Consider the following 25,979-nt stretch of genomic DNA (forward strand, 5'->3'; position numbering starts at 1 on the left):
TGTTTGTGTGTGGCTTCAGAACTCAGATTCCCCATCCCTGACTGGATCCCTTTGGTTTTTTTGCCTGTTAGAAATTTCTGGGGGGGAAGAAGCCTTTCTAGTCAAGCATGGGTTGCAGTCGTTTTCTCTGCTCTACTGAGAAGAGGGAAGCATGAGTTTCCTCCATTCATCAACTCCCCTAAGGAACGGAGGCTCTCAAGGAGTCCAATTAGCGCTTCGACGGATTGTTTTAAAATTCAGCATTGTTCAATTTCCCCGGTCTTATTATGAGCGCTGGGGAAGCTGGAAGCAGTCTACACAGCGTCAGGCAATGGTGGCAGAGTTGACTGCATGGGTGTTTAACGTGGTTACTGCTCTTGTGCGCTATGACCAGCCTCCTTGCCTTGCCCCATCAAATATGAGTCTGATGTTTTTGACAACTTCCGGTTGATGGGGCAATGCCAATGAGTTGTTATGCCAAAAATTGAAAATGATAAAGCTTAATGTTCCCTGTACCGTGATTGTTTTTTTTTATGATTTTTGGTTTCTTCTTGTCTCTGAATGACCTTTCTGTTTGCCGTTCATGATTCGTTTCCGACGTCTGTTTTGTTTTGCCCAGCACTGTGGTGTGACTTGGTGATGACATCACTCTGTTGGAAATGTCCTTGCTCCTTTTCTGACTCACTCTGATGTCCCCTCCACCTGACCCAACCTGTGCCCTCCTGGCTTCTTTCCATCTCCTGATGTTGGTGCTTTAATGACGTCTCATCCTCGTGTTCCGCATCTGCTGGGATGCTGGACTTGTCTGGGTTTCCCCGAGGGCCTCTGCGAGTGCTCTTTCTGCTAGGCTGATTGTCTCATGGGAATGTGACACGTGTGTATGCTCCAGCTTTCTGAGCCAAAGATACTCTGGAACTGTTTCTAAGATGCTTCAGGTTTCTTCACTGAACAGAAACTGTGTCCACGGACCAGCTTCTTAGGAGTCACGTGCCCAGCGCCCTTTCATTTGAGCCGTTGAAGGAGTGTCAGTGAACGAGCGGTGTGCCCTGGTGTCTCAGCTCTGCATGGCTACCAGCTGACCCTGGGCTGGGCACGTTCTTGGTTCACTCCACACTCCAAATCTGCATCTGCACTTCCAGAGTATGTTTGCTCGTTTTCTTTCTTTTCCTTGTCCTGTCTTTGGTCTTGGTTTAACCCTGTGCATCCCGCACCTCTGTCACAGCACCGTCCTCACCTTGCAGTCTAACCCCTTCTGCTACCATTGCCCTTAGCCTCCCCTTTCAAAATAGACCCAAGCCCTCTGCCCCCACCGCTGCCCCGTGCACTGATCCAAGGCTCTTTCCTTCTGTACTGTAAGTAGCTTCAGATGCCGTGCCGATATTCCATCACACTAACAAAGTGCTCGGGGAGACCTGTGAGGCACAATGGAGCATCATCGTGCAAAATGAAGTAATTTTCTCTCTTAGTAACTGGCCTCGCTCTTCACTGTCCTACTGGCCTTGTCTAATGTCTCTTACCGCGCTTATTTTCTTAAAAAAAAAAAAAAAAAAACTTGATATCTTCCAAGCCCTGGATTCATTAGTTTAAAAAAAAAAAACCACCCCCCCCACACACATACACAGAGAGCCAACGGATGCGTTTTAAGTCTGGTTTCCTAGATATCTGGAGCCTTTTAATCATCTACTTGATAAATTAGATGCAGCTAGCTTACTCCTTTCTTGGTTTTTGCCACATCTAAAAATATATATTATGTATTTATCCAATAACCATTGAGGTGGTCCTGGGTAGTTACAAAGGGGCTCTAATTACATGTAAATAAAAGAGAAAGCTCAGTTTATTTTTAAGCCTGGCTTTACCCTCTACGCCTTCCCACAGCAAAAGAAATAAGAGCTTTCACTTTTAAGCTAGACAAACTCGAGGGTGAATGGCCGTTCTTGTCCCTTTCTTTTTTTACTGAAAATAGGAGTGGTGGGGGCTGGAGAGATGGCTCAGGGGTTAAGAGCACCGAATGCTCTTCCAGAGGTCCTGAGTTCAAGTCCCAGCAACCACATGGTGGCTCACAACCATCTGGAATGGGATCTGACCCCCTCTTCTGGTGTGTCTGAAGAGAGTGACAGCAATAAATAAATAAATAAATAAATAAATAAATAAATAAATAAATAAATAAATCTTATTTTTAAAAAATGGTATAAAACCTGATCCCCAAAGGGCTGGAATTTACAGCAGGGAGTTCCGGGGCACAAAGCTGTCACTGCTGTAGAGTGGTACAAATATGAACCATCAACCCCTGCTATTGGGATATATCTGTGAGCTCAAATAGGAGAATAATCCACCTCTTCAGACTTCATTGCATAGCTCTCTCACGAGTCCTCTAAGAGCAGACGAAATGGAAACTAGAAAAGTAGATGTTCTCGCTTGGTGAGAAATAACAGAACTGTTGTATTCTTATCCATTTTAGGAAATTGATAGACTGAGGTGTCATCGTCTGGCCACACTAAGTCCAAAAGATATGGTCATTATAGGCAAGAGAAAGAAATAGCATTTAAAGTAAAATAAAATGAATAGTAACTGTGGACAGTGTTTTAATCAGAGTGTAATTATGTTTGGTAAATAAGCTTCTGGTGAGACTCAGGAAGTCTACTGGGGATGGCATGTGGGTTGTCCATGTTTTCATATTCATCTTGAATACAACTATATGAAATACAATTTGTCAGTAATACTCTTTATTGCCAATTGCTTATTCTCTTAATGCTCCACCGCCTATGACAGTATTGCCTCCAAGAGGAATGAGTATTAATACCTTACATGCAATGGAGATGCTTTAGGTGACCCAAGGACATTGTGCCCTTCAGGAAGAGCAATTGGTATGGAGGAAGTTTAGGCCGCCCACCCCTCAAGCCTCTTCATTATGTCAGGAGATATTCTCCATTGGTGCTTTGTCAGCCAAAGCTCCCTAAACTCCCTGCTATCCCTGCGTAACCACGAGTGATCAGGCTTCGGAATGGAGCCTTGCCTTGCAAGCCTGACCCAACTAGAATGAGCATTGTTTTACTCTCCGTTAAATTTAAAGTTAGCTTTCTGCCCTTGAAGAGCCAGTATGTATGTAATGGTAATGTAAATTCTCCATGTCAGATGCATTAAGTTGAGTAAATTAAAGTTTATTTAAAGCAAATATTAAGTAAGGAGCAATAATGGAGGCCACAGAGATATCCTAGAGTTGTCGGTGTTGCTAGAGCTGTAGAAATAGTTCCTGACTTATTAAAGTTTGGGTCATGCTGGCCCTGAGAGATCAACAGAGTCCAGGAAAGATGCAGCTGCTGCTACCAAGAGCACTGCCCTTGGTGCTCAGAAGGGGATGTGAGAGCTTGCAAACCCTGGGCTGTCTGGGCCCTGTAAGGCCAGGTGATTGAAAGTGACAGTGGAAACTGTCAGCCCTGTGTTCTGCCCATTTCTGTCTCAGCAACCAAGCTTTGGAATTGGGGGAGAGAATTTTAGTCAAGTACGAATTTAAAGACGGTAAATATAGACTAGAAAGAAGTTAGCCTCTGCAGGCTTATATAACCATCACAGGTTTTTTGTTTGTTTGTTCGCTTGCTTGCTTGTTATTTTGAAGGGCTTTTTTGGTTGGTTGGTTGGTTGTTTTGTTTTTTTCCCTCTCCATCAGTAGTGAACTCCCTAGGATAGGATGCAGCTACCTTGTGACCCCACTATGGCCCGAGGAAAAATTTAGCTCCAGCAACTCTGCTTCTGCGGACTGTCACATGTTCCCATGTCCTGAAAACACACACACTGACCCTTTGTCCCTTCCCTTCTACTTACTCTGAGTTCCAGACCTTCAAAGCCAGGTCCTCTGTACTGACAGAATCTACCCAACTGAAGTCCAGCCCACTGAATTACGCCCAATTATTCTTGCATTTTAATAGTCACCAATGCTTAAAAACTACCTGATTTGGTATTTTAAAGCATGCTAGTTTTCCCAAGAAGAAAAGTAATTTTTTGGCTCTTATCAAACTATATCCACGTGGTTTTATAAACAGCAAATGTTATTCTTCATGATAGTACATGAAGAAAAACAGACCTCTATCTTTCTTGACTGAGGCCAGATGTTTTGTGTTCCCTTTTCAGTAACTTTCTGTAACAAAATATTTTCTGAAGTCTCAGGCAAAACTCATCACTGATTCCATAAGTGCAATTTTGGATACCACTGAGGAGCTACTCATGTAAAAACACACACCCACTTGCTGTCCAAGGCATATCCAGCCATAAGGCACATGATGCACAAGTAGAAATGAAAATGACAAAGGTCTATCTGGTCTGCATGGCCTCTGTGAGCCAGGTTAAGACATACACAGGAACAGATATAGGTCCTGGCTGCAATGGCGCAGGTGTGGCACTCCTGGATGGATGGATAGATGGATGGATGGATGGATGGATGCTGCATCTCAGCCCTTTCCTTGGTACCAATATCACAGCAGTAATAGATCAAACTGGGAAGAGAGGAAAACAAGCATGTTGGATACAGGATTTATATCTAAAATCTTGCAAACACTGACTTATTGAGAATAGCCAGTGCTTTCTTTAAAAACATTTAAAAGCAAATCATACTAATCACATGGTTTTTAGGTAGCATCACAGTAGTCTTTAAATCTGACTGTGGAACATGACTGGTCTCCAGGAAGCCTGACAAAAGGCTGCTGTCATACACGCAGTTCAGGGGCAATGCAGCTGAGGGAGGAGGACTTGCCTAGCTGAGGGAGGGAGGACTGGTTTTGTAGAGGGAGGCAGGGAGGACTGCCTTAATCAGAGTTCCTTTATTTCTGTTTTGGGGAAGGAGATGGATGGAAGGTACCCTGCACTATCATAGAAAAGTGGTAGACAAACCCGTACTGTTGGTAAGGAAAGTAAAACTCTTAAAATGCTAGCATTTCTAAGTGTATGTTATACTAGGCCCACCCCACAAAGATTTAATATCATTTTTAGAATGTTTGTCAAGATGTTCTAACCTCTAAAATTTTCAAGTCTGTATAAAAACTATCTGTGGGCTGGAGAAAAGGCACAGAGGATAAAATCTTGAGGATGTGAGTTCGATCCTTGTATCTTCATGATGGAAAGAGAGAACTAATGGTCACAAATTATCCTTTGAGCTACGCATGCATGCCATAGCACCAACATGTACACACACACACACACATACACACACACACACACACACACCTCTGTTTCTTTGCTAATTCAACAAGTATCCATATAAAAACGTAGTCTTGTGCTGAATATTGAAAAAGAATTTGCCAGGAGCCCGCAGAAGCAGCTTACAGTTAGTGGATGAGATACACAGTTAGCTTCTGGTGAGACCAAGGAAAATCCCTGCAAGAGAAGTCTCACACACACACACACACACACACACACACACACATACACATACACAATTTAAATAGTTTTTAAATAATTGTAGGTGTATTAGAGAGTCATGGAAACACATTGTTAGAAGTAGAAAAGGAGAATTACTTGGTAAAATACAACAAACTCAGATAAGTTTAAATACTTCAAATACACTTAAATACAACTTTCTAAATATTTAGATAAAGCTGAATGCTTTGCAGTGTAAGCATATATGAAATATTGCATGAGATATATATTTTTCCTTAAAGCACTACTATTTGTCTAAGCTTCTAGTTAGCCAAGTATCAAGTATTTTTTGCTACCTGACCCCTCCTGATTTATCCTAGGTAAATACGTCCCTTGTGGGATGTACTATTCTGTATCTGAAGTTTACCAGTAGCAGTGTCCTGGTTTGCTTTGTGTTGCTGTGATAAGCACCGTGAGCAAGAGCCACCTGGGGAGGGGAGAGCTTACTTGGCTCACACGCCTCAGCGACAGCCCATTGTTGAGGGAAGTCAAGGCAGGAGCGGAGGCAGCGACCATAGAAGCATGGTGCTCACTGGCTTTCCCTCGACGGCTGCCATTCTTAGATCAGCCAGAGCCTCCTGCCATAGGAAGGCATTGCTCACAAACTAACCCAGTTCCCATTTGTGTTTCCCTCTTCCCAAGTAACTCTAGCTTATGTCACAAAAAGCTAAGTAGCGCAAGTTTCCCACCATGGAGCAGTGCTGGAGACTGACTTACTCAATGGGGTTCTGGGGAGCCCATCTCAGTTGACCTCTGGACTACACTTGGAATTTGAGAATAATCCATACCAGAAGAACTCAAGTTAAAAATTCCTTCTGTAGCTGGGCAATGGTGGCATACGCCTTTGATCCCAGGTCTCAAGAGGCAAGAGTTCCAGGCCAGCCTTGTCTATAAAGCAAGTTGCAGGACAGCCAGGGCTACACAAAGAAACCTTGTCTTTAAATACACACACACACACACACACACACACCACATCCTTCTGTGATAGTTTTATTACATTTGACTTCAGAAAATAATCACTAAAATTTGCATATTAGTCTGAAACCTAGTAGAGCCACTAAGAGCAGGCTCCAAATGACACTGTTACCTCAAGAAAGCTCATAAATAGAATTGCTCCCAAGCAAGACCATTAATACACTTGGTTGTTGTCACATTTATTTAATATGAAGGTTTTAGCAACTGTCAAATGATCCAGATACGTGTTTGAGAAAGCACTGGAAAATCATAGTTCAATAGTGGTAGGACAAGAATATTATTGTCAAAGAAAGACCAACAGCAAACTTTCTTGAGGTTGTGTACACAGCCCATTCAGTAGAGTGTATTGTGGACAAGCATAGAACCTGGATTCTAATCCTTACCATCCACCTAAATACCTAGGTATGGTAGCTTGTGCCTGCAATCCTAGCATTACACATGTGTATTTGTACCTGTGCACACACATACACACATAAAAGATGGGATTCTGAGGAATACCACCCAAGGTTGTCCTCTGGACTGCACAAGCACACAGGCGTACACACACACACACACACACACACACACAATATTCCTTTTTCTGTTTCTTTGTTCATTTAAGAAACTTCCAGGTAGAAATGTAAGTTTTTTGCTAAGTGTTAAAGAAGATACAGGTTTTAGTAAGAACCTACAGTATCCATTACCATTAATGGTCGAGGTGCACAACTGGCTTCTGGTGGGATGAAAGGAAGTCCATGAAAGAGAAAGAGCAGGCAGAGCACTGGGGGTGGGGGTGGGGGGGGGGTAAAAGCAGGCCATGACTGGTTCCAAGTTGACTGGAAGATGTTGGATGCCAGGAGTTGGGGGTGGGGGAGTCGGAGTTGCGGAGACACATTGCAAGGAGAACAAATGGAGTGGACAAGCCACAAAGCTGTTGGAGTCCAGGGTGAGTCACCAAGAGGCATGTCATGCGGGGTGACTAACGTGATCAAGGCTGGAATGGAACTGAGCTCGAAATGGGAGCGTGGCGCCCTAAATGTGTTGCTAAGGTGGATTTTCAGGCGGGGGAGGGGGAGTGGAAGGAGAGATGGCAAAAAAGAGAGAGACCAGGGGAAAGAAAAGACAAAGGTGGATTACCTGACCTAGGCTGGTGGCTTGCTCACATGCAGTTATAGATTACATAGATGCTATGAATTCGGGGAAGGGAATCTTGTGTCCGTTTTGGTTCTAACATGTATCGCTGCTTACTGAGACATTTTCCTGTTGGATGCCCCTCGCATCCACCATTACACTTGAACCCAGGTAAAGCGCTGGCGAACTGAACCCCAAAGTGGTGCTTCTCTGTCCTAGTACTTAAAGTCTGGAACATGGTGTGGAACTTCAGGCCTCGGAGACTGAGACAAGAGTGCCTTGGCTTTAGGATGTCATTTGGGTTGCCTCCCAGAAGCAGAGTCCACTGGTGCTCTCTGACCTTCCTTGGGAAGGACCTAGGAAAACGGCAGTGTGGACAGTTTATGTGTGGGCCTTGGGGCAGAGAGTCTGGGAACTTCCTGTGCTTGTGTCTCAGGGAGGAGGCTCAGGCAGGAAAGCTTGCACAGACACTGCAGTTGTTCCTTCGGTGGTGCGGGCAAGGATGTAGATCTGATCTAATTAAATTTCTATCCTCTTGACAGCCAGCTGAATTCATCTAAGGTCTTGATGAGATTATTGTGGAAAGGGTAGGAAGGGAAAAAAGCTAAATGTCAACCATGCAAAAGCTATTTCTTCCCCCTGCCTGCCCGAATCAGTACACCCGATTCTGGAATTCTCTAAAGATAACCACCTCAACACCCCACCCCACCCTTTTTTTTTAAACACATACCAGCAATTTTCTCCCAAAATGAAGGTCCTAAATTATGATTAGGAAAGCTTAATCTTTTACTTTTAAAATACCAACTTCAACTATGGTGTATTAAAAAATAAATGAGGAAATTCACCATCCAGTTGGACTGCTTGCCTTTACTCTGAAGCTGTGTTCTCAGGCCCTGACACTTCACCGACCTTTCCCTATAGTCTCTCTTGTTTTTTTTCTACTCTCTCCCATATTTTGTAGATATACACACACACACACCATGACAAAAGTTTTCTGACAGCTTAATGGACCTTTCAAGGACTCCGGGGACTAGGCTAGGCGTGATCTTATTAACAGAACATCTGGAGCAGTTACACACTTGCTCTTTAATTGATCCAACTGCACTCCGTTCCCCCTCTAGATTCTGTTGTGTCTTCATAATGAAATTGTGAAGAGTGAATTTAATAGTTTGAGTCCCATGTAAGAAGGGAAAAACAATATTAGCTTTCTCTCAGAGCCAACTCTGCGCCTAGTTCTGTGTGGTTTGTGAGTTTTAAGACTTCTTTCTGAGCCAGCTTGCTTGAGGCCCTTGTTGTTCTGTAGGCTGGCTGACTGGTCTACAGAGGGCTAAATAAAATGCATAATTTCCTAGGAATCGCTGCTCTTCTTTTAATGCTACAAGTGAGAATGGCCTCCAGCTCTGTCAGGCTTGTCCAAATCATGTAACAAACACCACAGCACCAGAAGAGAAAGGACACGAAAAGTTGTGCTCTGATATGGGTACCAGGGCAATATAGGCTGCTTAAAGTAGTAAGTAACACCCTGAAAAGTCAATGGACTGCCAGCAGTCCTGTGAACCTCATCAGATATAAGTCTCTTTAGCACTTCAAATCTCACTAAGGCCCTGAAACGAACTACTGAGACACAGTTGGGCAGACTCAGATATGCTGGGCACATCTTAGAGGGGATCTTAGTCGGTGTCAGAGAGCCCATTATAGACAATGTGAAAATTTGTCATCTCCAATTAATATTTCTTAACCTCTTCTAAGTCTGCAGCTTGGGAACTGTCTGCAGTTTTTGGAGACAGTTTTAATGGAGTAATTGGAATTCTCCCACCCTGGTTATTTTTAAAGTTCATATTTTCACAAGGACCCATTTCTTTTCAAACGCTCATCCACCATTCCTTCAGTAGAGTCAGAGGCGGCCATTATGAATGGGCTAGAAATAACAGACGTTCCATACGGACAGCCACTGACAATGCTTCATGTGAAGGCGGAAGTGGTGTAGAGACATTTATAGGGCTGTAAAGCATATTGTGCCTAACCTTTCAGGCATATTAAAGCGTGTCATTTGCAGTCCTCTAGCCTCTTGTTATTCATAAATAATAGATAACCCTGGACACAATCAGCTGACATTTGTTAAGGTAATAAATACATCCTAAGTACTGATTGGCCTCACACTCTGTGATTTAAAAGCACACAACAGAAATTTAATGTAACTTAAAATGTCATGCGTTTCTATGGACTTTCCAATTCCATTTTCCTTAGCAGACCCGAAGTGCCAAGTTCCACTGAGGGCATTGCCTTGCTAGGTTTTCTCATCACCCTAAAGCAGTGCCTTACTATGAGAATGATCTCAGGTTCCTCCTTTCAGTTGAAAAAAATAAATAAATATACAGAGACAGGACCTTCCTGGGTTCCTTTCCTTGTGTCTAGTAATACAAAACTAGGGGGAAAGATTTTGTACATGTCCCAAGCGATTATCAGTTGTGATGAGTGGAGATTAAGAAGCTGATGTAGGTGTAGTCCAGTAAAGAAGGTGAATTTACCCAAGATTGGACACTCAAGCATTCTGGTTTTTCTTCCCCCAAGATCGAGCCATACCTGTGCTAATCCAGTCAAGGACACAACTGAGTTAAACAACCCAGTCAGTATCCAGTGGCCACCGTTAAAGACATGGGACTATGTCCTCACATTAGGGCCACTAGAGGCCGTATGCATCCTCTCAGGATCCATGGGACTAACAAGTTGGGGTAGTTTGGTGTGGCGCTGTGAGTGTAGTAACGTACTTTAGGAGATATGCAATAGTTTTGTCAGGAACTCCGTGCACATGCCCTTATGCAGGGGCATGCACACGAGTCAAAGTAATAAAAGTAAATCTTAAAAAGACAAAAGAAAGAAATTTGTGCAAGGGAAAAAATGTGATAGATTTGGCAGTTTTCCAATAAAATAACATCACGTTAGCATTCTTTGTCAATGCTAGTATGAATGGGAGTAAGGAAGTCACACCCGTAACCTGAAGATGAGCTCTTTGAGCACCGAGGCGCACTCGATTCATTTATTTTGCATGTTTTTCATGAGACGTTTTGAAAAATGATTGTCCATCACCTAAGTTGCGGCTGAACTAAATCATATAGGCTTGTTTTCTAAAATAGATAAAATTGCTAATGACATTTAAGGCCAGCTTCAAAACTGTTAGTGAATACAAGAGTCACCCGTGTCTGAGCCCAGATAACTTCTGGTGCAGAGGAGGGGCATCTAGGCTGGGCTCCAATAGTTGTATCTTTATTGCTTTCAAGGTGATGCTGATGCTGGGTGTCCCTGAATCATGATCATTCCAGTTGCTCGTGGGGTGTCTTTTTGAAGCTCATTTTCCAAGACTTTGGGGCTGTGGGCTTAGATCTTTTTCTCCAATCTTAACTAACATAGCATCTTGAGACCTGTTCAAGGCAGGCAACTCTCCTGAAATTTTATAAATACTGTTGTTGCATGTGTCCTGAACAGGCCAGGTGCTCACCATATTAGCCCATTTCACCCTTCCAATAACCCTCACTTTAAACTCCGTGTTGCTCAGGCTGAGAAACATGCCAGTAGATCACAGAGTGGGTTATTTATAGACCCAAATCTCAAATCCAGGTCTTTATAGCCTCGAAGTTTATGTTCATAACTAACACCTCCCAATGCTGTCTTTGAGGTGAAATTTTATTAAGGCAGATCTCTCTTATTTATCTTTGAAATTCAGAGAATTGTCTGAATTTCCCAATTCTATGCGGGTAGCCCATTCCCATTTTACAGTTTGATACCTCACTCATTATAAAGCAAAGGAAGTAGACAGGATGAGGAAGTTGGTCTAATTTCAGGGATGTGTAGATGTTAAAATCTCGGTCTTATCTAAAAAGAAAACATTAGGGCAGGAAAATAAGCCTTGGAAGTTTCACAAATGGAGCTGAATATATGGCTCAGCAGTTAAGAGTAAATTCAGCTTCTCAGAGGACCAAAGGTCAGTTCCCAACACTCAGTCAGTTTAAAACCATCTGTGGGGGAGTGGAGGGAGCTGATACCTTTACCCTCCACTGACACCAGGATGAATGGGTACTTAACCCCCCACTCTGCCCCAACATTCACACACAGTTAAAACTTATAAATGTTGTGCAAAAACACAAAAATAATCACTAAACTTATGCAGACAATAACAGCTCTAAACCATGGGCCCACAAACCAACATTCCAAGGCGTGGCTTTAAAAATGATTGTACTGTGGGGCTCCCGATCCAAGAGATACTAATCTACCTTCTGAATATATAGTCCCACTGGCAAGGTCAGGTCTAAACCAGTGGAGCCACAGAGGATGAGGAGGCAGAGCTCAGGGGGGAATGAGGGCAGTGTTCTAGACTAAGATTGCATGATTTTCACACTTGCCCTCCTTCCTCTTCACATAAAGGCGTCCCAACCAAAATTGTATCCATTTCAGAGGTGACAGATCTGGCAGTGGGCTCAGCCACCGTCAGCCATAGTCAACCACAGTAAGCTTCCATTTTCAATGCGTGAGTTCTAACTTGGGGTTATTAACGAGCCAGGGTAAGAAACTGGCCCATCCTCAGGTACAGTGAGTCACTACCTTTAGACATCTCAAAGACTATGACTTCTCCCAATGCTTAATCTATATAATGCCAGGAGGGGGAAAAATAATAAAATGAAAAGGAAAGTTTGAGTTATAAATTCAAGCCCATTTCCAGGGCTGCTGGCATTTTCAGTCTATTCCAAACCATCTGGATAACGTTAGTCCCTAAGACAAGAAGAACGCTGTTTCCTGCCAAAGCAACCACAGAAAGCTACCACTTCATTTTCAGTGTGGCCAGTCCCTGTGGACTGGGGTGTGGCCCCGAAGAGAGATTGTCTGCAGTTGAGGCTCCCCCACCCCCACCCCACTCTCCTCCCCCGCTTGCTTTCTTCTCTTCATAGGGATTACAGTGAGCTCTGTGTGGTTAGCCCTGGTGCTCGCTGGCTCTCGGTTGCTTCATTCATTCTGATTGCCTTAGAGGACTCTGAGCCTGGCAGTTTGTTGCAATAAGATTTTCAAACAAGAAAAATTGGGTTGTTAGATTCTATTCACTCAAGTTGTTATGAGGATTTCAAGGAAATTGCAGGCTTGTCTTACTGTACAGCAGAATCGAGAGTCTATTTTTAGGGGATCTGACTCCGGGGCTTTTCTTGGGGTTTTGCCATCCTTCTTAGTTCTCAGACCCAACACAAACCCCCTCTGGCTCAACGATGGAGGAAATGTCCATCCTCCTCTCTGCCTTTGCATATTTCTCTAAAAGACACAGAGAAGCTTTGTCGGCTTTGTGGTCACCGGGTCCGCTCTACACAGATGCCTATTAATCAGTTCACTATGGAGACAGACACATCCATCATACCGCCGCAGCCCCGAAACAGGCAGCCCACTGATCGAGGGTGAGAGGCTAAAGTACACACTTAACCATTTCGAGTTTCCTGGCCGCCTGCGTCGTAGACCAGGAGAGGGGTCACTAGAGGGGTCGGGGAGGGCTCAGGTTTTTAGCTTACTAGGCAGAACTGTTTTAATCTAAGTTTGTCAGCTTTGAAAGGTCATCTAGCATCTCCCAGGTCTCTTCGTAAATGGCGGTAATAGGTACGCTTGGAGATTGAGAGAGTTCTAATTGTCAAAAAAGAGTGATGATGAGGGTAACAGCTGTGCTTTTGATGCAAGGGTACTTGGCTCTGGTTTCTTTGTAAGCTGGTAGTTTTTTCAGTAATGAATTTAATATAGAACAAAGCAATCTTAGTGTCATCTTCCTCTGACAAGAGGAAAGAACTTTGCTTCTAAATCTGCCAAGTCTTCTAGGCACCTTTTTTGGTCATTCAAGACTATCCAAATCTTTCTCCCAAAGTGCTTGTGGCTTTGATTTTTTTCCTTAGTTTTCATCCAGCTGTATTCATTCACCCAAGCGTGTATTTACAGTTGGTTTAAGAGATAACTGCTGAACATCTTTCTTCCTGGGACTAAGAGGTAAGTTAATTTCTCGTAGACTAGCCTCGCCAAGGAAGACAAACATAAAGCACACATCTTTGATGATTATGGGAGAGAGGATCAGGGCCTCGGGATACACGTGGAAAGTAGACCTGGCCCAGAGTGAGGAGTTCTTCTCTTTAAATCATAGATTCTAATAATTGAGCCACATTCGTGAGAAGGTGGGAGATGGTTCCAGACAGAGGGGACAAAGGTGTGTGAGACTCCAGTATCAAAGGACAGTGTAGCAGGATGGGTCACACCAAAGTATAAGGGGCCAAGAGTTAGATTTCTTCCCTGCTGTGGTTGCAGCTGTCGCTGGACTCCATCTCTAGAGTCCTACACCTTTAAGGCTCAGCTCAATTTCTACTTCTTGTTAAAGCTATGGTTTGGCTTTGGAATAGGAATGCTGCATCCTATTCTATGTCTCTACTTTGGGAGGAGTTAAGTGCGAGATCTGCCTTCCTTCCCCATCCTGGCTCGGGCCTCCCTCACCACCCAGGCTTCCTAGCTCTGTGCTTCAGTGTGCTCAGGAAACGTCTATCTGGCAAGGGCAGCCTCAAGGATGCTAATAATAATAGGAGAATGCAAAGAAAGACACCCAGCCTAACCCAGAGTTAGGAGGTAACATCCTGTCTCCTACAGGCCAGACCTGGCTCCCATGCACAGCCAAGGCAGGCATGGAGGAAGCAGCTACCTACTCACCAAAGTCATGTTTCTAAACAGAGGATTGGGTTTCTGTCATTTTAGAATTCATTTGCAAGGTCATCCTGGGAAAAGTCAGGACTGTATCAGGGCTCCTTTTGATTTTACAATCTATAATTGCTCTTCTTCTGAATCGCATATTGCAGAGCCTGGGGGCAGCATCATTCATAATCTTTTCATTGCTCTGGCCTCTAAAGAGCTTCAAATTCCCTCACCGAGGCCTCCAGGCAACCTAAAAACTCTCACTTCAAAAAGGGGAAAAAGTGCCGAGAATCTACCCTTCTTAGTTCTGCCAATTTAAGGCATGATTTCAGAGAACTCTCTATGTGCCATTGTGCTCCTTGCCTCCTGCAATAGGAAAGTGGAAATGAAGATCCACTTAGCACCTTATGACTGGTGAGAAATAGCTGGTGGCTAATGAATCAATCCGATGCATTTGTCCGATACTGTTTTTGTGCCGAATGCCCCAATTTCAACTGGGGAGAACAGAAGCCCTGGGGCTTGATAAAAAGCAAGTCAACAGGTGGGAAAGGCTATTCTTTTCCTTCTGCGTTGTGTGTGGGCACTTGGACAGGTGAGACTGTTACTTCCCCAGGCTTCCACACAGCATCTGAAGCAATGGATGTTCATTCTGGCCCTGTCCTGTGGCCCTTTGCTCTGTACAGAGATGCATTTGTTTCAAATGAAGCAATCTCGCTGGAGCATCAATTATCATAAATAAGCCTTTCACCCTCATGGGCTCCTTTGCAATTATCACAAAGCCGATATCTTTCTATTTATAAGACAACTTCTACTCTTATTGTTTTGAGCAAATACCTGGGTACCTTTGTAGATTTTTTATTTGTCTGATAGCAAAATTCTATCAAGACCATAATTGAAGATCGCGTGTCTTTCTGAGACTTCCAAGCCAAGGTTATATAGTCAATCCAGAGATGATACAATGTACTGAAAAGCCACATGTTCAATAGTCACTTATTAAGCTACATAACTCTGAGTCCTTGGGAAGGCCACAGTGACAAGTTCAAGTAGTGTGGCAACTGCTTCAAGGAGCTGAATATGGAATTATTAGTCCTCTGGGCATCTAACTGTTTTTGCTGGGGTTTGCTCAATATTTTCAAGCTTTGTTTTAATTATTTCAAAGCTCAGGAACTGTAAGCTGTCCTGTGATAAAAACATTCTCAGATGTTACCTTGAGTGTCCTCTCATCTCCCTGGACACATTCGACACCATAAGAGGCAGTAAGGATGTGTCTCTCTGCCTCCCTGGGAAGATGGATAACGGGCAGACTCACCCAGAGCTGCTGTGACTTATCATCCTGAGAGCCACTAACCTACCGTTTACCTTTGGTAGAGTCTTCTGACCTTTAGCTCTGTCCCCCAAATTGGCATTCCAGCTCTTTCTGGGTCTTCATTTGATCATCCTATCCTCCCGAAGGCAGCAAGACTGTGTTGAGCCCCAGTTATAGATGAAAAATCTGATGTCCAGTGCTGTTAACCCACTCTCCAAAATGTAGGTCTGTAGGTGAGGACTCCAGACCTTTTGAGGTCTTAGGTAATGCTGCTGGAACCAGCCTCACTGGGCCTCTGAGGCAGGGCTTTGTGTTCAAATCATTACTGTGGCTAGATTACAAAATTAATTACATTGTTGCCCTGAGCACTGCTTTGCTGATGTTCATGATATGGTCAGACATCTTTAAGCTTGGAAGGCCCTTCCAAAATAAAAGCCCCTTTCCAAGGTTCACTTTGCATCTGCTATCTGTTCCGTTTTTAACAAGGAGCCAGGGGTTTCTGAATTTGTCTAAACAGATGAGCAAAGCCCCCTTGCTTTTCTCTCCTAAAATATGAAGAGATACAGAAAGACCTTTCATGGTCGTCATTCGTAAGGTACCACTTACCTTGCAAAACGAGACTGAAGAAAATAGCCACATCATTTTTCTGAAAAGTCAGATCTTACTTGACTTGTTTAACAACCAGAAACCTGAACTCAAATGTCATCAGCTAAAAAAGTCTTTGCTGGTATATTTAAAAAAAAAAAAAAAAAGAATAGTCTTTTGTGAGTGGTTTCTAAGAGTCTCAGATAACTAAAGACCTTTGCACATGAAAGAAGAATATTTAGGAGCTAGAATTATGGATAAGGAACAGTAGATAAGTGTGGTCATTGCACAGAGAATCCAATGAAGTAAATGGATTGTGCCAGTCATATTATACTGAAGTCATACTTTGCTCACTGTACACAAGGGTTGGGGGGCTAGGGGGGCACACACGGCAGGACGTGGTCAACTGTCAAGGGGCTGATATGGGAGGAACTCAATCACGTGTGCAAACTCATTTTAAGTTTTAGGACCAGCTTCTTATAAAAGGGCCACCTGCAGGAGGAGGGCCTGACTTGACGGTGCTCTGTATAGGAGATGGGAGTTGTAGAGTGATTGGTGTTTTCCTGCCATAGGTCAATGGGTATGAACATATGATGCACAGTGAGTTAGGATGCTCTGGTTAGAAGATGGCTTTCTGATTGGCAAGATTTCAGAACAAAGAGCGTTACTTTCTGGGACTGGCCTTCTAACTTACACCCATCAAAAGGTACTTAAAGGACAGGGAGAAGGGACTGAGTTCCTCTTACTCATGACCAAGCCTTCTGTAATGAAAGAAACCATACTGTGCCTGGTTATTGTGTTAGCTAGAGTGAGCTGTAGAGGTTAAATAGGAAGTTCTTATGATATCTAGTTCCAATGCTGTTTCACTCTACCCTTTCCTTGTACCTTCTAGACAGAGAGAACCATTTAAGCTCTAGAATGCTGATATTCATTGTAAGCAGCTTTCTCTAATAAGTCACTGTTTCTCAGTAAGACAGTCCCCACTTAATATGAGTGCCTATTGCGACACCATGAAATGCCCGTTGTGGTGAGAACTTCCAACCACCGCCCTCTATGGATGAGAGTCTTGCCGTGGCTAGAACCGCAGAACTCACCAAATCAATGAGAAAAAAAAAAAAATGAAACCATTTTATTCACAGGTGTACACACTTGTTTGTGCAATTATGTGTAGGAAGTTGAGAATGTGCAATACAATTCCATACACCATCGGAACCGAAGGAAAATCAGGTGCTATTTTAACACAACAAAAAGGAAATGTAAATTTTGGGAAGAAATCTTCATTAGCCCATTGTCTTTCTTTCTTAGGGTATTAAAACATATTTGAATGCAAGACACCCCGCTGTCTGGGGAGCACCACACACATAATGTGAGAGTTAGAACCACATTTCTCTGCTGGGTTTGGGGGTTTTGTTTTGTTTCATTTTCTTTCTTCTCTTTGATTTTTAGCCCTTAAAAAGCTCATGAAGATAAAGCGTGGAAGTTTTTGGAAAGTGTCACACTGAGAAATTAGTCAAATAGCTTACTATCTCCACTGTGTGTCCTGGGGTTCCTCATCTACCCCTCCCCCATCACCCAGGGTACTTGTTTAATCATAAAATCTTGCATTTAAGAGGTGTTTGCTACTTCTCTCTACTCCCACTGGAAGTCACAATTCTTTGTCACAGGAAGGTCACCCCCCTCCCAACTCTCCAGCAAGCACATGTGATGATGTCACAGTATACAAGGGTCCTTGAGAAGGAAGAGTGGGATCTTCCAGCTAGGTCCCCTGGGTTTCAACATATTCACTTTAATAATCAAAATATTTTAGTTGGAAACACCCCTCGTAACAGAGCTAGGTTTCTTCTAGGTCTAGTCTGAAACGTTTAAAATGTAACAGCACGATCAACGGAAGTTTAAGGGTCGAACGGCAGAAGTTTAGGAGGAGATAGAGATTTTTCTTCTTGTTTCATCTCATTCTAATTCAGTGCCCCTCACAGTTACCAGTAAAGCACATTAAACATATTCCAGAAAGAGTTGATTTAGCAGGTGACGAATCCTCCAGAGACCAGACAAGGTACATTTTCTATCTTGCCTTCTTTCCATAATAGGAACAATGTTTACACTCCCTCATGCCGCGCCTCTAATGTATTCATGTTCCCTCACTCTCCAGAGGCAGGGATGGAAGTATTTGAGACTTTATGTTTTTTTAGCTACCGGCATCAAGCACTTAGGATCTGAGGATTGCAATGTCTGTTCGCGCTTGGTATTAAAAAAATAAAAGCTCCGGTGTTTGCATTTGATTAGAGGAGCTCAGTTTGGTGGCTGATTAAGCAGCATAGAAAAGGCAACTTTTTTTTTCTTCAGATCCGAAGCTTCTTGGTTAATGTAGTGGAAGATAACAGACAGGGGTAGCCACATAATTTTTATTAAATCGAAGAGATCAGCTCCACCGAAGACTCTCTTGGTGACAGCAAGCCTAAGAGTAATAATGAGACCTGGCACATTACAAGCCCTGATTTAAATATTCTTTCAGTTCTGCTGAGTATTTACCTGAAATTGAGTGTGGGTTTTCCTTTTTTCATGCAAAATAAATGTAAATACTGTAACCTGTGAGCTTCAGCTATTTTTCATTGTGGTGACATAAGCCCCTCTATCCTCTTGTAGATTCAAAAGCAAACATGCCTTTCTCCAGACAGAGGCCCCCTTGTCAGAAGGCAGCCATCAAGAAAAGACTGAGTGGAAAGCCAGGATTGTTATGTGATTTGTTCGTTTAACATGCATAAAATTGTTGCTACCCAAATAGCTCATTTATTCTAATTCTGTAGAAGGTGGGAAAGATCAAAGGAAAAGACAGATAAATAAAATTTGACCCTGCCAGCCATTGTCCTCAGATAGAAGTTGAAAAATCTGTACAGAGAAAAGGAAAGCCACAAAAGAAGACAAGAAATAAAATCGATTTACATGCATCCCAGGGCTGACTGGGGTGGGGTGGGAGCGGGGAGGATTAATTAGTTAACGTTTGGCAAGCTGCGCCCTGAAGAGGAGCTATGCAGAGGTGCTATCGTCACTTATTACTGTTATTAATTAACAGTGTGATTGCCAAACACCAGTAAGCCTCCCAGTGAGCTTTTCATTTCTTAACGCCATGTGCGATGTCTATTACAGGAGTCATTCGGGAAAGTTACCTCAAAAGCAACGACCAGCTTGTTCCTGTCACCCTCTTGGCCATCGCAGTCATTCTGGCTTTTGTCATGGGGGCCGTCTTCTCGGGCATCATCGTGTACTGTGTGTGCGATCACCGACGCAAAGACGTAGCAGTAGTTCAGCGCAAGGAGAAAGAGCTCACCCACTCGCGTCGTGGATCTATGAGCAGTGTCACCAAACTCAGTGGCCTCTTTGGGGACACCCAGTCCAAGGACCCAAAGCCCGAGGCCATCCTCACTCCACTCATGCACAACGGCAAGCTGGCCACGCCTAGCAACACCGCCAAGATGCTCATCAAGGCTGACCAGCATCACCTAGACCTCACCGCCCTGCCCACCCCGGAGTCCACCCCGACGCTGCAGCAGAAGCGGAAACCCAACCGCGGAAGTCGCGAGTGGGAGAGGAACCAGAACCTTATCAATGCCTGCACCAAGGACATGCCTCCCATGGGCTCCCCTGTGATTCCCACGGACCTGCCCCTCCGGGCCTCCCCAAGCCACATCCCCAGCGTGGTGGTCCTGCCCATCACGCAGCAGGGCTACCAGCATGAGTACGTAGATCAGCCCAAAATGAGCGAGGTGGTGGCTCAGATGGCGCTGGAGGACCAAGCTGCCACCCTGGAGTATAAGACCATCAAAGAGCATCTGAGCAGCAAGAGTCCCAACCATGGGGTGAACCTTGTGGAGAACCTGGACAGCCTGCCCCCCAAAGTTCCACAGCGCGAGGCCTCCCTGGGTCCCCCGGGAACCTCGCTGTCGCAGACCGGCCTGAGCAAGCGGCTGGAAATGCAACACTCCTCCTCCTACGGGCTTGAATATAAGAGGAGCTACCCCACGAACTCGCTCACGAGAAGCCACCAGGCCACCACTCTCAAAAGAAACAATACTAACTCCTCCAATTCCTCCCACCTCTCCAGGAACCAGAGCTTTGGCCGGGGAGACAACCCACCTCCCGCCCCGCAGCGGGTGGACTCTATCCAGGTGCACAGCTCCCAGCCCTCTGGCCAGGCCGGGACTGTTTCGAGGCAACCCAGCCTCAATACCTACAACTCACTGACGAGGTCGGGGCTGAAGCGCACCCCCTCGCTAAAGCCAGATGTACCCCCCAAACCTTCCTTTGCTCCCCTTTCCACATCCATGAAGCCCAATGATGCGTGTACCTAATCCCAGGGGTTGGGGGCCAGGAGTTGAAGCGTCAGATGAGGCGAGGTACCCACCACCCCGCTGAGCAAGGTCTCCGCTGCCTGAGGATCTACCCGACCAAGATGGCCCTGGAGGAGCTGAGGACGCTGGGTCCTCCTCCCGGGGACATAGGGATACTCTCAAAAATTGGGCCGTGTGGTTTTGGTGAAGGTTTAGCAATCCACCTCCGTTCTCTTCCTTCACACGCCTCCACGTCATACAGCAGGTCGGACTCACGAAAGACTTCAGTATCATCACAAACATGAGCCAAAAAGCACATCCCCACCCCATCCCCACATGAACACAGACAGGCACAGGTCACACTCACATGTGTGCACTACACACGCATACACACACATACACCACACAACACCACACACACAATGGTAAACAACAACCACAACATTTTGTCCCTGACTACACAGGACGTTACCAAACTTGGCTAAGCATTCAAAACTTTAAAACACAAATACATTTTTTTTAAAAAATCATGAAAATTAAAAAAAATAATAATAATAAAGGATTCATTGATAATTCTAACTCAGACTTTAACAATGGCAGAAGTTTACTATGCGCAGATACTGTGAAATGCCCACCAGTGTTACAGCTTTGTCATAGCAGGTAAATGCCGTGTTGGGCAACTATGTCATAGATTTCTGCTCCTCTTCGCTTTTAATGAATAACGTGACCGTTAACGCAAATAACTCTTATTTATTGTTCGCCCCTTTCTTTTTCCTCAAGGAAAAGACTCTTCCAAATACCATCGTATGAACAGCTCTGCAGAAGCCCGTGGAAAGTTAAACTATTTAACGTGAAATCCATTAACTGGAATAATCGAGTTTCTTTATTTTTACAATAAATTCACTGAGTAAATAAGGTGGAGCTGCAATTCTGAGCTTTGTGTTTGGACTATCGGGTCAGTAGGTAAAGGAAAGTGCTAGGAAGAAATATTTATTTAAATCTAGCTAATTTGTCAGTTGGGTTTCTGGCTGAGAGGAAAAAAAAAGTGTTTAAAAATCCTTCCAGAGTCTAACTTCCAACCAGGACAGAAATGTTTAAAATGACACGCATGCCTCATGGCGGTAATCATAGCTTTGTCTGAGGATCCCACCGCCAGGAAGGCACTAGCTTGTGAACCCCTCTCCCCCCCCATCTCATTTCACCTTGCATGTGAGACAGCAAACAAATATCCACAAACTGTGTGAACTAATTAATATGCTGGCTGCTACCTTGCATAAATTAATGATTTGAGCACACGGGTGTTTTCAGGAGGTTACATCCGTGAATAGCCTGTTTTCCACGTGTAAATTTGTGCCTTACGCCCTCAGTTGTATACACTTGTAAACTGTCGTTATGATCAACTTTCTTTTCCTACTTGAAATAAAGGCAGATATTTATTTAATCCCTGCCCTCCATTCTGGAAGATTGGAGACAAGCAAACGGAGCATACACAGTAGTGATGGTTGTGATGCCGAAGGCTGGGTGACGCCCTTTAGTTCATGCTGCCTTCTGTTGTGCCAACTCCAACCACCCTTTGGCTGTGCTGCAGAGCATGGACCCCCAGTGTTGTGGGTGGAAAAATCCCTTTTCCCGGAGCCCGCTGCTCCCTTATATCCCCAGATCATTTCAATGGTGACATCTTCCTGAGCCAGCAGAGAAGGGACAAAAGTGTCCACTGACTAGAGAATCTTGCTTATGGTGGTTGGGATGGTAGCTGGGAGGCGTCTCCCAGCTGTGCCTTCAGCACACCCAGGCGATGCACAGAGAATCAATCAGGAAACAGACCAGGCAGGCTGGTCCCTGCTGTGATTAATGGGTACCCCAAAGTACAAGAAAACCACAATGGAGGCTGTAACACCCATATCTGGGGCAAAAAGTATTTTTTTGTTTGTTTCTGTTTTTTGTTTTTTTTTTTTAATTCTTTCATCTGTTTGTTGTTTGTAGAGGGTTGGGAGGGGTTGTATGTGTGGATTTTGTTTTGTTTTTGTTTTTGTTTTCTCCCTTGGTTTTCATTTGCTAAAGCACACAGAAGGAGCCTTTGTTTACTCTACCATGAACAAAAGAATTGTCTGCACACTGTAAACCATGAGCATTGTTTTCATATAAACAGTTTATTTGGTGGTCTTTGTCTCTTTCTTTTTCTGTTTGATCTGGGTTTGGTTTTGTCTTTAAAATAAAATAATAATAATAATAAACTTTCAGAAAAAAAAAAGAAAGATTGACAAGGACAAATTCTAACTGGTTATTCAAAATTCCTATATTGTAGCTGCTGTCTGAGCAGGAGCCCTGCAGAGCCCCCAGTGTACAGCTGAGAACAGGTGCATAGCCCTTTGTTCCAAGACTTGCCTCAGACCAACTAAACCATTGTTTGGGATATGTAAGACGTCACTAGGTTTTGTTTTGCTTTTTAGATGAGTCATTGTTCATGGTCTGTAACCATTGTACCCTGAAACCATGAAGGCTTTTCTAGAAACAGATACTGTCTTCTCTCTTTCCTTTTCTTCGCAAAGACAAAAATTAAAAAGGAGGTGCCTGTCAGCCACCCTGATACCCTCTCTTCCTGTTTGACTCCCAAGAGTATTGCCCCAACCTTACACCCATATTAATGGACGCCATTGCCTCGGCTGTGTTAAGGAGAACCTGTCAATCAAAACCCATATCCCTGCATCCCAAGCCCCACTACTCTCGGTGTTAACCCCACAGTACCACATGTATTGAGCTGGTCTTCTGCATTTCCCTGTCCCTGTACCTCTCCCTTTCTGCCCTCGCCTTTCCTTGGAGGGCGTGGGGGTGGGGGAGGATTGTCCCTAAACCTGAGCGTGCCTTTGCTTTCCGCCCTGGCTAACTAGACACTGTCAACGCAACGCAGACTTACATTGCTTGTAAAGTTGTAAAAATATTGTGATGTCACCAGCTTTCCTTCCGTCTCCACACATCCTAACATCTGATTCACAGTTTAATGTATGTAGTAAAAAAAGAGAGAGAGAGAGAAAGAGAATGTAAAAGAAAGGGGGAAGAGAGAAAAATCGAGGAAAGGGCTCTATTACTTAAGAGTAATAAAACCAGACTGTTCTACGTTATCTTTTGCGTACTGAATGGTTTTTTCAATGTCTTTAGTTTTCATTCTTTAGCCCCTGCCCTCTCAAGATAGGATTCTCTTCTCTCTCTCTCTCTCTCTCTCTCTCTCTCTCTCTCTCTCTCTCTCTCTCTCTCTCATTTCCTCATTATAAATAACCATATAGTTAGACATATTTGTTTGCAGCATCCTTGCCCTGGTCCCTCCACCCGACTTATTGATGTGTTTTCCCTGCCTGCGCCCAGCCTGGAGCAGGATTTTAGTAGAAGCCTCTGTAATTAAAAGGCCGAGCACGCGCTGGCTCCCTCCGTTCATTTCGTGTGCTTTCCCTTTATGGGCTTGTTCATCATCAAACATTTATGGTAGGCTTGATAGTCTAAGAGATCAAGGCTAGGATTTCAGTATGGAGGGTCCACTAAAAATAGATCCTTGCACAGATGTGACTCCAGCCTTCTTACATATTGATAAGGTGGGGGAATGCTCCCTGTTAGCATTTCTTTCCTGTAACTGGGAAGATGGCTGAGTTATATTGGGTTGAAGAGCTTTTTTTTTTTCTCCCCTTCCCTCCTTCAGGAGAGCATTACGAAATGCCTGTGTCAGGTTTTCCCCTCTGGAGGCTTTTTAAAAACAATTATTTAAACAAGTCTTTGTGGCCTTTAGTAGTTGAAAAAAAAAAAAGAAAGAAAGAAAACCTTCTGGAAGCCATTGAGTGTGAGAGGCTACAGGGTGGGGTTCAGTTCACATCCAGAGTGCTGCCTTGGCGTGGCCCTGTCCTCTTTTCTTAAATCACTTCTAATTGTGTTCTTTCATACCCGTTTGTATTGGTATACAGAAGTTAGATCTGTGAATGAGTATCATGACAACATCTTCTTCTAATCATTTCATGGAATTGGCCATATTCACTGGCTGTGTTTCTTGAAGTACATTCACCACAAGGACACATTGGGCACAGATTTGACTGGTCTGCCTCCTCGTTTGCATAAAGAAACTAGCATATCACTGGTTAAAGAAAAGGATTGCGTGTTGAAAAAAGTTTCCCAGAACCTAGGTCACATGACCACCTGGTTCTTAAAGGAAGCGTTCTCTGGCCAGCTAAGGGACGAGCTTATGAAGAGGCAGCTTGGGTTCTGTTTGGGAAAGGAAAAGTTTGGTTCCATGTGACCAGTGTTTGTGAGAACCTGGACTGGGAGCCCGACACCTGCTTGCTAGGGTTTTGTCTGCTACGCACCAGAGCCCCTCCCTGTTTAGAGAATAGAGAGCAACACATGCATCCGCGCTTTTAAAAAGCAACCAGACAGCCGAGCGGTGGTGGCACACACCTGTAATCCCAGCACTCTGGGAGGCACGGGCAGGCGGATTTCTGAGTTTGAGACCAGCCCAGCCTGGTCTACAGAGTGAGCTCCAGGACAGCCAGGGCTATACAGAGAATCCCTGTCTCGAAAAAAAACCAAATCAAAAAAAAAAAAAAAAAAAAAAAAGAAAGAAAAAGAAAAAAAAAAAGGCAACCAGACAGCAATGTAGAAACTAGCTGGTCCCGGGGCGGCTGCAGATGGGCTAAGGGTGCCGCGTTGATAGGAACCACCCAAGACAAAAGTTCTCATCCCGCTCCACGGCTCCACTATGAAATCGTCCTTCCAAAGCCCCACAAAAACTTCCCTCTTACAAGTTTGTCCCCGAGTGTCCTCTGATAGAACTGAAAGGATCACCCACAGCTGGTTCATTTAAAAAATAATAATACTGGGGGAACATAAGAGGCAGGGGAGGGTTTCGGGGTGATCCCAGGGCTGACACAGAGGAGCTGAGCAGAGCACAAGCTCCTTGTCTCCTCCCGGACTCATTCAGATCCTAGCAGCAAGATTTGATAGAAAGACCTGATACCCTCCCTCAGGGGCATCGCCACCTCAGTCTTTCTTCACAAGCTAAGCATACTGGAAGCCTTTATCTCTGCCAAGGCAAGGGGTGGGCAGGAACTCTAGGTTTAAAGTAAACCATCCTACCAAGCCAACCTTATATTTATCTGGTGCCGTCTGCCACTGTCAGCTGGCACTGGTCTTTCAAGGAGGCAACTGAGGCAGAACAGGTGTATCAAGTATTTTAGCTGGAGCCCCAGGGATGTCCCCACTTAGATGGAAGGAAAATAAACACCTCAGACAACCTGATTTTTAATTGCTGTGTTTGCTTGCTTGGGTGCTTGTTAACGAGACCAAGGGTTTCTGCAGGGTGTCTTTAAACTGCTGTGCCTAAGGAGTGACTGTTTCCCTGGTCCAGAGCGGATGTGTTGGACCTAATTTCTTTCCTTAGGTTCTGAGACAGGTAAACTCAGCCTTGCAATTTGGCAGAAGCCAATCACGATGTCCCAAACCTCAATGCATGGGGATTTGCTATCTGTACAAAGACTCTTTCAAAACAAAGGCATTCAGCAAGTGAAAGTATCAGAAAGGCAGATCTGATTTCACACACTGCTCTGTTTGACTGGAGGGGAAGG

At 44.2% G+C, this 25,979-nt stretch overlaps 1 protein-coding gene across 1 annotated transcript in view; it reads left to right on the plus strand.

Moving 5' to 3' along the window:
* Sema6a (semaphorin 6A) overlaps positions 1 to 23,498 on the plus strand; it is a 120,841-nt gene extending 97,343 nt beyond the window's left edge. The window contains exon 19 of the mRNA XM_052155512.1: positions 19,199 to 23,498. Coding sequence (XP_052011472.1) covers positions 19,199 to 20,400 — 1,202 coding nt within the window. The 3' untranslated portion in view covers positions 20,401 to 23,498. The remainder of the gene's footprint in view (positions 1 to 19,198) is intronic.
* Positions 23,499 to 25,979: the final 2,481 nt, after the last annotated feature.

Source organism: Apodemus sylvaticus, chromosome 13 (assembly GCF_947179515.1).
Source record: "Apodemus sylvaticus chromosome 13, mApoSyl1.1, whole genome shotgun sequence".
In the NCBI taxonomy this organism is placed as follows: Eukaryota; Metazoa; Chordata; class Mammalia; order Rodentia; family Muridae; genus Apodemus; species Apodemus sylvaticus.